We start from the raw sequence: 13,285 nt of genomic DNA, 5'->3' as shown, positions 1-13,285 counted from the left end.
TAGCCTGGCGTAACCAGCGGTGCTACGCCAGTTTTGAGTTCTGAGTCTGCTCCTCTCCTCTATGAGTTCTTCCTTGATCGTGCTAGATCCGATCGCAATCGCTTATAAGCGATGACGCGGCTGCCGTTCTGGCTCGTTACCATAAACTACTATGTGACCTGGTACCGAAATTAGTTGGATAACTAGATCCTGTCTCTGTTCATTTTGGAGCCATCGGAAAAGATTTTAAAATACGTCAGCATGGGATAGGTAATGAAATTAGTTGGATAGCTAGATCCTGTCTCTGTTCATTTTGGAGCCATCGGAAAAGATTTTAAAATACGTGTCAGCATGGGCTAGGTGATGTAATCCCACGGGCTTGGCAAGAAGACTTAACTGGTTTGTCCTATTGCATGTATGAAGGTAGAACTAGTTCAGCCTGGACAAAACCACGATGTCCTAAAATCGAGTTTGGTCGGTAACATGCAGGGCACACTCGGTAATCGCGACTACCAATTATCGTAACGATGCAGTTATTGCGACAGCTTAGTTTTCCTTGGAGAGTTTTGGTTTAATTTAATGACTAATTCTCTCAAAAATTCATGGATATGAAAAGTATAAGCTGTAGATACAGTGGCAAAGATATAAATAGAGAAGAGACATTTTAACATTATTTAATGTTACTTGTTTTAATATTATTATAATTTTTTGAGGTGTATGCAGGGAAGGAGGGGGGAAGCGCGGACTCGCCCATTACTTATATACCCTTGTGATCAGCTGATTAAGTTAGGTGACATCTTGACCAACTTTGTTTATTTAATGTATGTAAGATATTTAAAGCGTGAGTGAATTTTTAATATGGATCACACTAAAAGCTCCTTTTCATATAAACATTCGTATGTGTCCCACCCGTGACAGAGGAGTTTCGGATTTTTTTTTATAATAAAGCCATCATTTTTGTTGTAGTTTTTGCTTTGTTTTCTATGCGCGGTTCTTTGTTTTATTGTAAGATCAAGTTCATACAGAAAAAAGAAATAAATTCCAGAGTTTCCGTAAAATATATCTGCTCAAAAAGCTGGTTCTTTTTTCCCACCAGTAACAGAAGAAATAACTCAGATTTTTCCATATAAAGCGGATTTTTCCAAAGTAAGCGGATTTTTTTCGCATTTTTTAATAACTCATATAATAGTGAATTAGGTGTAGCTTTATCAAACTCTAGAATTGTTGAGTACTTTGTACTTAAATTTAAAGAAGAAAGATCATTTTTTCTGCACAAATGTCCCACCCGAGATAGTGAAATCGCTCATTTGTAAAATTCATACTCCCATGAAATTAAGAGAAGCACAACATGATGCATCTCACAGACGTATGTATGGATATCTCCTCAGCAACTTTCAGTAAGGTCCAATTTTTTCTCATTTTCGTTGTTGGTGTTTCCCAGCGAATCAAATCAAACTTTAAATGTACCTAGGTTATGTAAACTCGCGTCTACATATATATTAAGTATGTTTTTGTTTTAATTTGGAAATTTTCATTTTGAGATAAGATATTTATTTATTGTCTTTTAATAAATGTACTAAAGTTGATGCGTGATTTGCCTCATCTGTCATTGCTTCAATTAAGACATTTTTACGATTTTATAGCATGGAAATATTTAATATTTGCAAACATTGAAATGTATAAACAAATAATATATTCACATAGATTAATATTAAAATGGCTTTGAAAACAGACGGCGAAGTAAACTTTTTATTAAAGTAAGTCAAATGAGGTGCGTCCTTTTTGGGATGACGTAAACTCTCACTAATCCATACATACATACATATAAATACATAGCTGTAGGATAATGACTCAGGCACGTTTTGTCGTTAAAGCAGGGATACCTGTAGAGAAACACACTGGTGCCGAACTGGTACGGTTATAGAAAATTTAGAACCATGACTAGTTCGTGTTAATTCAATTTACATGTCAGCAACTGGCAAATTCGGGCATGCAGTAATACTCACTAAAATAAAAAGGTGCCGGTTCAATGGAATTAAGGCTGACATATAAGTTAGCTCTGATTACATTACGCCTGTTTGGGACTTCAATACGAAGGTACTCATTAGGTTCCCGACCAAAGAAGAATAGGATGCAGGATTGCCAGTGGTAGAGGGGGGTATACCAATCTACACTGATGGTGCAAAGATAGAACAAGGAACCGGAGCCGGTGTCTAGTCGAAGGACCTGCAAATCAACCGGTCCTCTCGTCTACCGAATGACTGTAGTGTCATCCAAGCGGTGATCTATGTTATAGAGAGGGCAGTTAGTCTTTTACTTAGTAAGGGAGCACTGAAGGCAATAGGATCTAAAATAGTGCAATTGGGAATTGTATGAAATGTCACACCACACTGGCGTCACTGAGTCGTATCAACGTCGCTCTATTCTGGTCTATTGAAGCGAATGAGCCGGCCGATGAGATGACCAGATGCGGCTCAGAAATGCCAATAGAAGAAGCGGCACCGTTTAGTGATCACGGTAAATACACCGTAGCCGCGTCGACTGACTTGTGGAAGAAACGAGAAGACTGTGAGATCACAAGATTATTATGGACGCGGCTTAGTAGAAAAAAGATAAGGAACATACTGAAACTCAATAAATCTGCAGTGAGAGTCCTTCGGGCGCCATCACGGGACATTATGCTATAGCACTAATAGTGGCAAATACCAGCAAGAAGAGTCAATTGATCATTTTCTGTGTCGATGTGCAGGTCTACAGGCGAAGCACCTCCAGCACTTGGTTTCACACTTCTTCAACGGTCTGAGCGAGATAGCGGAGGTGGAACTGTTGGATCTCCTCAGCTTCATTAGGGATAGTAATTGGTTCAGTAGAATAATGACTTGAAGCTATTCTTTCGATTATAGGTACGTGTCTTCTCCTGCCACTCACAAACAGGGCACTCACATTTAGGGTTGCCAACATTTTCTAAGATATTTATAGTGCTATTTCAAAAAAATCTGAAAAAATATAGTACACTTCAATTACATATAGTATTTTATTTAAAAGAAAAAGAAAAAAACGCTTTTTATGTACACATCATTTAACATCTTTGGCAGTTTTTAACAATTCCTTGATAACTATGAAAGAATCATATGGGCATATCCTGAGATACGGACGCGACATTCGCACGCGTAACTAAGCTTAAAATAGGAAGCAAACTGAAAGATCGTATGTATATCACAAATGTTACAAAGCACTGGGAAGGTGCTATATTCAAAACAAAATTTTTGGAAGTATAAACAGTTAAGTACATAGATACAAGCAAATTAAAAACGGTACGGACGCGACAAAAATTGAAGTTTTTTGGGATGTGTGCACATGCTTTATCGCAATAAAAATTTAAATTTATTTAAATAAAAAGTTATTTTTATTAGTAAGGTAAATACACCGCCATTTCACATTCTTAATAGAAAAACTCTTTCTGTGAATGCCGAAGTTGCAGAAATTGAGTAAAAATTAAATAACTCATTCTCAGGATTCCTAAAAATATGTTGCAATTTTTGTTCTGTGTTTCTATTCATAAACTCACTATAGCCTTTTATTTTAAAAAATATTTCATTAGATATTGGTTTTTTCTTGCAAATTACTGAAATATATTTTAATGTGTGTGCGCCAATAGCCCTAGCAGCTAGCGCTGTAAATAACTATTAAATTTTATGATTTGTTATAAATTTAGTTCAACAAATAAATAAATACTTATATTTATTTATAACTGAAGAGATATATTATTTTTGCATACTATATTTTTTCCAACAGTATATAGTACGCGGACTGAAAAAAATAGTACAATACCATATATTATAATACGGTTGGCAACCCCATTCACAATCGACATTTCTGTCTCCAAGACAAAGTATGGAATATTCCACACACGCCATCCTATCCTAACAGACGAATTTAACATTGCGATGTCCTACGAAGTGTTGGTTCACTAGTTCGTCTTTTTCCTGCAGGGTATATATATAAGTATATAAAAATTCAATATCATAGTTACAGAACTGGGCTATATAACAACAACATATATATATATATATATATATATATATATATGTGTATATATATACCTACGGCAGCCGCTGTACTTAGTATAAACGTACNAATAGAAAAAATCCTGCAGTTATCATCAATTTTCGTATCCGGAAAACGTTCGAAACGTTCGAAAAAGATGATGTTATTTGAAAGCAATAATTGTATTTTATTTGCTCAAGCTAAACATTTGAAAGCATGCATGCGTAGCTGGCAGTGGCTGAGCGTGCCGCTATTTGTTAGCTTCCAGAAGGTGCCGAATTCCGTCAGGCGCTTCCTAATTTTATTTTATTTCTTTTCAACCATGAAAAAATATCCGTGAACAGCTGAAAACGTTTCCGTTTCACATACGGTTGTCTGTATGTACGTTCCTGCCGCAGACTTTAGTGATAAAACGGATCGTCAAAGTATCCGAAAATGGAATCAGTAAACGCACAAAAATCTGCACTTCATCCACTTGTTTGTCCTTTATCGGATCGGTTTTCGGATTTTTTGCTGGCTGGGTAGTATGTATGCCATTACGTAAATATAAAAGTATACATTAGTAGTATGTATGTTTTTATGTATGCATGCTTTTATCGACTCCACAAGTGTTAATTTGTAAATTGTGTGTTTTATATGTTCACATTACTCATTTTATTTGTTTACTCTTGGTATTAATGATGGCCACGCGACGTCGCGACGTGACCCACTACCCTAACGTAGTGGGTGGGATAAGTGACGTATGCTAAAATTCGGGAGTGGTATGACCGATAGCGATATTCAGTGTGCATATTTGGAGATATACTTTATTTATTTTATTACAAGCAGTCTACGAACATAGCCAAAGCCAGCATGTGACCTCAATTTGCCACACTTGTTCTAACACTCTTGTTGTCTTGTTGAATTATCCTTGAGATTTGAAGGGTCACTCACTCTTCCAACAAAAAATAATAATAATAAATACATTAGCAAATCTGTTCTTTTTCAGGCAATTTCAATTATTCCTTATGCATTTGCGCTGACTTCGCGGCCTTGAATTTGAAGGGTCAATAACTTTTGGTTTCATATTTTCCAAGAACAAAATCCGCGCACCTAATATTTTCATGCCAGAGATTTTGAGATTTGTTTCTATGTGTACATACGTAAATTTGGGAATTCTGAGTATTTGTGCTTCTCAAATACATGCATTTATTGTTTGTATTTACTCAATCAGTTTGGAACAAATGCACAAATTTTTTACATAGTTAATAAAGCTGTTTTATTATATAAGTGCAGTTTTTTCATACCTCTGCATTTGTTAAATCCTTTTCTCTCAGTGTTAGACATTTTGGTTTTATCTGAAACGAAGAAAATATACAGTTTTAGATTCTTGGCGATCTATTTGAAAGAAAAAATTTGGTTCAGAATTGCATCGTACATGTTTCCAAAATCATAATCTCAAGCCGGTCGGATGCCCCTTCATTCGTAATTATGTAAGTTATGAATCAAAGAAAGAGCTTTTGGAAACTTGGCTCTTAATCTATTCACCCAAAACCTTACTTTAAAGCCAGTTTATCCACAATTTCTTTAAATGATGTGGCATTCGTACGATAGAAAATCAATGTGTTTCAAAGACATATAGGGCAGATCTGGGCATGTACTCTCCTCGTTTTCCCACGGCTTTTTTAAAATTCCTCGCTAACCTCCAATGACATGCCCAGGTTAAAGTAATGTGTTCTGTAAACTAGCGGAAAGTGCTTACCAATCGCGATTCACCACATATTTACTAAACAAAAAAAATAAAATAAATAAAAAATATAAAAACTTTATTTCTTCAAAAGTGATGCACCTGCTGCATTTTTAACAAGTCAATGAAGTGTAAAACCTAATTACTCTCATTTTACTTATAAGGCATTTGCCTATTTTGGTCGTGTCTTTATACAGGTATGATTTTCAAGAACTCTATACCAATTGTTCGAAAAAGTGTTTTTCCCAATATAAAATACATGGGCCACTTTATGGGCTTTGAGGCCCATGCACTTTTGGACCACCCTTATGTGCATGCATTTAATCAATGGCTAGTTTTGAAAACAAAACAAAATCTATTGTACACAAATGCATTATTAACCCATTTGTTGCATGTAATTATCCGTTAAGCGAAACTTCAGTTGTCGTAGCAATTACTCAGAATGATTTGAAAAACAATGAAAACACGTTTTCAGCATTCTTATGATCTAGGCATCGATAGATGAATCAAGTTTTATAACAATGAGTTACACGTACATAATTACTACGCTCTGTGACAACATCGATAGTTACTAAATACATATGTACATACCACATTCAAGGTACTCATAGTAAATAAAGCTTTACATGTATTTGCAAAAACACTAAAAACAAAGTAAAAAGCAATAAACGCTTGCAAATGAACGTAAAACTGCCGCGAACTAGAGCATGTAATATAAAAAATAAAAGTTGTTGTTACATGGGAATAAATTTATTCATACAAATGTATATATGTACTTACAATGTTTGTAAAACGTATAAAATAGCATATTAGAAAAAAATTAAAACGGCTTCGTGAGTTGCAAAAATAGTAATAGTAGTTGCTGAATAGTAATCTGTATGTATTATTTATGTAAATACATAGATACACGATTTATTTGTACATAAAACCGCACATGATTATAAAAACATTTATAGCAGGCATTACATTTATATATGCATTGGGTGTGCCTAATCCAACAAATTTTAACCTTTTTCTGCAATAAAATAACCATAGGAAACATACATACTTATGTATATATGAAAAAATCTTTCATTAAACCTCTTCACTGATGGCAGAAAAGGATTGTGTTAGATATTTCTGTATGAAACTGTATGAATACGTTCTCATAGTTTGAATTAAGACTTAGTCTTAACTAGATCCGTTCGAACTGAATTTGGGTTTAGATATCGGATTAACAAAAATAGCTGGTACTAAGTTGTCGTATATCTCATAACATACACACGTCTGATTAGTTCTTCTGCCATCCCTAAATTGGAGCGCTAAGGGTTGCGCTTTGAATATTTGACAGTTTACTCATGAGAACTTATATATTTTATCTTGACCCATAGATACTGCGCCTAATGCCTCCGAGTGTTTTTGAACCGTCCGTGTACCAAACTATGGGATACAACTGGGAGGTATATCCTAATAATTGCATCGTCCCAGCCTGTCTTAGTTCCTAGTTCTATTTTGAAGTTTTTTCCAAAGGAATTGGTTCCGGGGTAGCTGAACTCTGAGAGTTTCCATATTCTGAGATGATAGAAGTGGCGGAGCGTGAGAATAACTTCCATACACAAGAAGACGTTGTAGCTTTGTGAGTGAACGCCTGACATCGGTTCTACAGGTTAAGTATTAACTTTATGATCTAAGTAACCGAGAGCTGCTGCCCCAAGATTTTCTCTCAAGGAGTTTGCATACAATTAGTACACTTGTGGCTCTAGACACATCTACGTGATTCTTCCTTGAGAGTTTGACCTTTAATGTAATGCCCAAATATCTCACTTCCGACACAGTGCCGACTTCAATGTCATCGAGAGTTACAACTCTACGGGCACGGTAAGGTTCTTCTTCTTATGAATGGTAGCTGTTTTTTATTAGCTTTATGCTGAAACCCACGTCCACACTATTTCTTCGTTAACGTGCCTTAGTGCCCTTTTGATTATGCCACACACGTTGTCCATTTACTTCCTTCTTGATATGATGACTATGTCGAACCGGTTTGGAGACAAACCTGAATAGTTCGTGTTTCCTTCCGCTTTTATGTATTCGTGTTACTATCCGTTTTAACTGTCATTAGGTCATGCATGCCCCTCTAAGTGCGACCGCTTTCATTTCATTATCTCGCAGGTAGGTGCTTTGTGGTTGCTTGTATTCGCCGGGGGTAGAAATCCGTTATTTTTATTTTTGTTATTTGGTTTTCGTGATTGCGTCGGTTTATGTTCCGTTATTTAGCAGGTACTAGGTTGCTTGCTAGTGCCGGCGGATTTCTATCTAAAACAGATAGTAACACGAATACATAAAAGCGGAAGAAAACACGAACTATTCAGAACGAAAAATTACATTGAAGATAGCACAACGCCGAAACCGGTTTGTCTCCAAACCAAATTTGACAAGGGATGACGGAAAATCGTTCCACAATACATCATACTCCTACCCTGTCGGAAACACAAACAACCAAAAAGAAGTTATTGAATTTTCCTGAGTTTTGCACAAAGTTTAGCGTATTTATTTTTGTGTTTTTTGGTGTAAAATTAACTATATTCTTATAAAAAAGTATCGAAAATATATTAGAATAAAAAACTTTGCATATATTGTGAAAAATTCACTGTGCCAATACTTTTGTTCGTCACTGTATGTAGTTAATATTATGACTTTTTAACTTTTCACAAAACGCCATACGGGCCAAGGCACATTGAACAGGTAGTATCAGTAAAGCAGAAGATTTGATTTTATTTTTTTTTTCAAATTATTAGGTCTCGAATATTTCAAATATTTTTTAATTTCTTCTCACAAAAATTCTAAATTGTTAAAATCTATTTGCATGTAAAATCATTTTTCATAAAAAAACGAGCGATTGAATAGCAGCTTTTGGAACCTTTGCACAACTCAGCCCGCTGATTATTCGGCCTTGCAAAGGCATGGATCAATGCTTCGAGAAGCAAACAAATTTATTAAGAAAGAAAGTTGCAACAATTCTTTTCCAGTTTCAATTTTATCTTATTTTGTTTTTTGTATTTCACATGGCACGCTTTGATTTAGAAAAAAAAAAATCAGAAAAGTTTTTAACACTTTCGATACCAGATATTAACGCTACTACATACCTGTTTGATATGCCTCGATGGAAATATGCGAAGTCTTCGAAAGGAGACCTTAAGTAGTTGATGGTAAAGACTAAAGGTGGATATAGTATTACTAAAGAATAATGTAAGGGAACGGAACAATGACGACAATTGATCACTTTATTTAAAAATACGTCATTTAAATTTGCGCATAATCCGCCCTTGGGTACAAAAATGGTTAGCAAAAACGTATGTATGTTACCATGACGTCTATTATTTAAATACATAAATAGATAAAAGTCTTTTGATTATCTATAAAATATTTGGCCTTTCAAATGAAAAAGAACGACGGAGTTCTTTTTAAGAATGATATGTGGCATTAATTTGTGGTAGATATTTATACAAGTATTTACTTAAATACATACTAAGTATAAGATCATATTTAGAAGTAGGTACTAAAACAATCTAATAAAAATGAGCAGATCTTTTTATGTACATACCTATATAAAAATAAATATGGCACGCGACGGATGCTATTTTTACTCAAGATTTTTGTAAATACATACGAACGTATGTATATATTTTACCTATACATACATACACAATTATGCACTGTCGATTTAACACCCATATAAAGAAAATTTGTATGTGTTTTTGTGTTCTTTTTTTCATTCATCACACTGTTTGGGATTTAGTTTAATTAAAAATTTAAATTATCGGAACGGCCATTAACTCCAAGCATTAATTACTGAGAATTCAATTGACACAATTTTTGTTGTGCGATATATGTGCAAACGAATAAAGAACTGATATATCAGTACATATATATATATGTATATGTTTCATATATACATATGTACCCTACAAAACATCCTTTCAGAGAAATTTTAGACAATTCGTAAAGATCTCATGCGATTTTTTGCCCAATTTTCTTAGATAAAAATAAACTGTGCACACTTGGATTCTTTTACGAAATTTCGGAAGGAAATCGGCAAAGCAATGAAAATAATGCTGCTATGTGAAGAATTTCTTACAGAATTTTTTCAGATTTTTCTTTATTTTTCGTACAGAAATTTCTTTACGAGTTCGTGTCAACCACTTCATATAATTTTCTTTGAAGATTCGTAAAAAAATCGTTACAGATATGGGATACTCCTAAAGATTTCGTTAAGCTTTCGGGAACTTTGGTTTGCAGTGTATGTATGTATATGTATATTTAAAAAGGAAAAACTGACGAAATGATTACAATTTTTTTGCTTTGGAATAATTGTTGTTCTACTTGACATTAAATTTTTTTTTTTTAATAAATAATAGGTTTGTTCCACAAGCTACTCGAAGTCACTTCGAGTTACACATACGCGTTTCACAAGTAAGTTTTAGAGTTTATTTGATATACGCTGACAGTTTGAACTTTGCTCGAGTTTTTCTACAAGTAGCTTGTGGAACAAAACCTAATATATTTTATATAAAATTTCCTTAAAAGGCTAAAAACCAAAAGTTAAGAAATTACTAAAAATAAAAAAATACCGACTAAAAATATTATAAATACATGTATTGATACATATCGTTCGCTTAGAGTGAAAAGGTGCTAAGTCCTCTTAAAAATTTAGGAGGGGTTGGGAAAATTATAATTTTTATATTATTGAGCATATTTATTTTATACATTAAGTATTTTTAAATTGAAAATAGAATTCTGCTTGGTTTTTTGCTAGCTCAACTAGCACTTGCAGAGGATTAACCTCCAGATCCCTATGTGCATTTAGGAGCGCCAACCCAACCAATCTGTACTACTACGCAAATAGGTCTTCAACCTTCGAAGGGTTGAAAACGACCGCTCGCTCGTTGCAACAGATACTGGCATTGTTGCACCTATTTTCAAAAAAACAAAAAAATTCGGATAAAGACTTACACTAGGTGTCAATAACAGTCTCAGGTAGCTCTTCTTTAAGAAGGATAGACCAGTACCAGAAAGAAAGACGGTTATTAAACATACATTTTTGAAGAGAAAAAAGAAGGTACACCTGCGCTACATGGTAAATTCAGCAATGAAATCGTCTGTCGATGTTTGATAGTCATCTGGCCAGTATTTTTTAAAATCTTGTCCCATTTGGCAGAAACCTACTAGGGACCAACTTAAGATGTTTGTTTTTGGCAAGATGTTCTGAATATTTTTTATTAGTTTTTTGTGATTGACAAACCTCACATTTATTTGATTCAAATAATGATCCAAATATGGGAATAAAACTTGAGCAACGAAGGTTTGTAATTGACATTACTCAAATGTTGAAACAAAAATGTTCTTCGAATCAAATTTTTTAAAACTTATAATTTCATAGAAAAAATACTACATACTTTGTACACACAAGCTGCGATTACCGGTAATTTTTTCGTTTATGCTATTTAGCAGACTTAAAATTTTCATAGGTTTCTAGCACCTAAAAAGATTCAAAATCTGTCCTAGATATCGTGTAAAAGTTTGAAGTCGTTTTCTAACTGATTTCAAAAAAAGAGGACGTGACCCGATTTCGATAATTGTTTTTATCGGAAAGGTGATACCTCAAATGTGGTCCCATACATATTTGGTTTAGATCCGATCATCGGATAATGAAGAAATCAACGGTACTCCTAAATTTTTGTGTTTTTTGCTTAAAATTTACTTGTTGAAACGATTTTTTTACTTATTTTTTTTGCATTTAAAAATTTAGTGAGGTTTTCTTTTAATTAAGAAATTTTTTTTTCTATATATGTACATATTTAGAGATTATTTAAACGCACTTCTTTAAATTACTTGCTGAAAAACGACTTTTGAAACCATTCATATCCAAACCCGCAATATGCGTTTTGTCACAAAAAAAAATTATTTAAATTACTTTTCGATTTTCATCATTTATTCACTTTCTTTTTTCAAACCTTTATAAATACCTTGACATTGTATTTTTATTTTTTTGATCTACAAACGCCATATTACTTTTACAAAAACTTTTGTTTACACAGCTTTCATGCAACAGTTTACTAATTACGTATGCATGTACTATGTGTGCCAAATTTTATGTCATTTATTTTCGCTTTTCGTTTATTTCTGAACTATTTATTTATTTTTATTTTTATTTTATGTATGTATGTACATACATATATTCGCTTCCGACCGGTTACCACGCAAAACATTTTTCTTCCACCCATTCTTTTGTTAATTGTTTTATTTATATTTGTATTTCCCCCACAATCAGGCCACACTGCTGCATCTGCTTTTAATTTGTCACCCTCTAGAAAATTATATATTCAAATATCAACGCCCAAACTCTAATATTTTTAAATCGTGTTCTATTCATTTTAACATACTTATGTTTATTACCTTTTCACTGCTAATTTTCGATTAATATATTTTATTATTAACAATTTTTCACTCAAGTAATGTTTTGTGAGAATTTATTATTTTTAGTTTGCTACTAAAATATTTATTAGTTTAGTAGATTAAATTATTTTCCGTTAAACAAAGAAACCCAGTGCACTACTGGTGCTTTAGGTGTGGCGCCAAAATCACATTTATCACTGTTCTTCCTCGAATAAATTGTACGTTTCGAACTGAGAAAAACCCGAAACAATCGCCACCACTGCACAATTTCAACTGAAAATATCTCAAAGGTGACGTGCCTTTAAATCTGCTCCGAACTCTCTGTGGCGAGTAGGTGAGGCACATGGCACAAATACGCTCAAATATGTATACAAATTCAAATTTAGTTTATATATTTGAATAAGTATACCTACGTTAGTATGTGTCTAAGTAATTAACTATGTACGTATGTATGTATATAGACGACTTTCCGTCACGATACCCGTACTCGTGGGTTGATTGTTCCAACAATGCGATTTGTTATTTTCTGCCCATTAAATTCTCACATTCACTCTGTCTTCTGACTCTAAAAGTATGCGTACATATAGACAGGCAATGAAACTTTCAGTGTTGCCACGGAGAAATTTTGTTCCAACCAAAACTTCCTACCAAAATTAAAAGTGTAGATAACATAACACTAGAAAAAATAAAACACAACTAGTATAATAAAAACGAATTAACTACGCATAACAATTCATTTTACTGTACAGACTAATACAATTGTATAATTGTAATCACTCCAACCTTATTCTCTTTAAGAAGTTAGGCACTTTGGAAGGCGCCATCTTTAAAATTTTAGATGAAGAAGACAATCGTTCCCCAAAGTGTAGCAGTCTGCTATTTATGTCACGTGGGATCCACGCTTTGCGAGACAGTCAGCTTCGTTGCCTTCAAACCCTTCATGTCCCGGAACCCACCACATTGTTAAGTTATTGTGAGCTTCCAAGTGGTTCAAAAAAGTTTTACAGCTTTCCACAAGCCTGCTGCCATTTTAAAAGCGTCTAAGGCCTTTAACCTGCCTGACTATCGGACATAATATTTAATTTGGCCCCATTTGTCCTT

The 13,285-nt window shown here is 33.9% G+C and overlaps 1 protein-coding gene across 2 annotated transcripts in view; it reads right to left on the bottom strand.

Annotated features, from left to right (window-relative positions):
* LOC108375870 (sialin) overlaps window positions 1–12,453 on the bottom strand; it is an 18,552-nt gene extending 6,099 nt beyond the window's left edge. The window contains exons 1-2 of one of the 2 annotated variants that reach the window (XM_017632018.1): window positions 12,185–12,453; window positions 5,313–5,363 (exon numbers count right to left, since the gene is read on the bottom strand). In XM_017632018.1, the coding sequence (XP_017487507.1) occupies window positions 5,313–5,352 (40 nt within the window). In that variant the 5' untranslated portion in view covers window positions 5,353–5,363; window positions 12,185–12,453. Of the gene's footprint in view, window positions 1–5,312; window positions 5,364–12,171 lie in introns of both variants that reach the window. The other variant, XM_017632019.1, reaches the window with a different exon arrangement.
* Between the last annotated feature and the right edge of the window lie 832 nt (window positions 12,454–13,285).

The sequence above is a fragment of the Rhagoletis zephyria genome, unplaced genomic scaffold (genome assembly GCF_001687245.7).
Source record: "Rhagoletis zephyria isolate East Lansing unplaced genomic scaffold, Rhagoletis_zephyria_1.1 Rzeph_scaffold_09543, whole genome shotgun sequence".
NCBI lineage: Eukaryota > Metazoa > Arthropoda > Insecta > Diptera > Tephritidae > Rhagoletis > Rhagoletis zephyria.
Note: the sequence above shows the minus strand (reverse complement) of the source record. Positions and strands in the feature narration are given on the sequence as shown.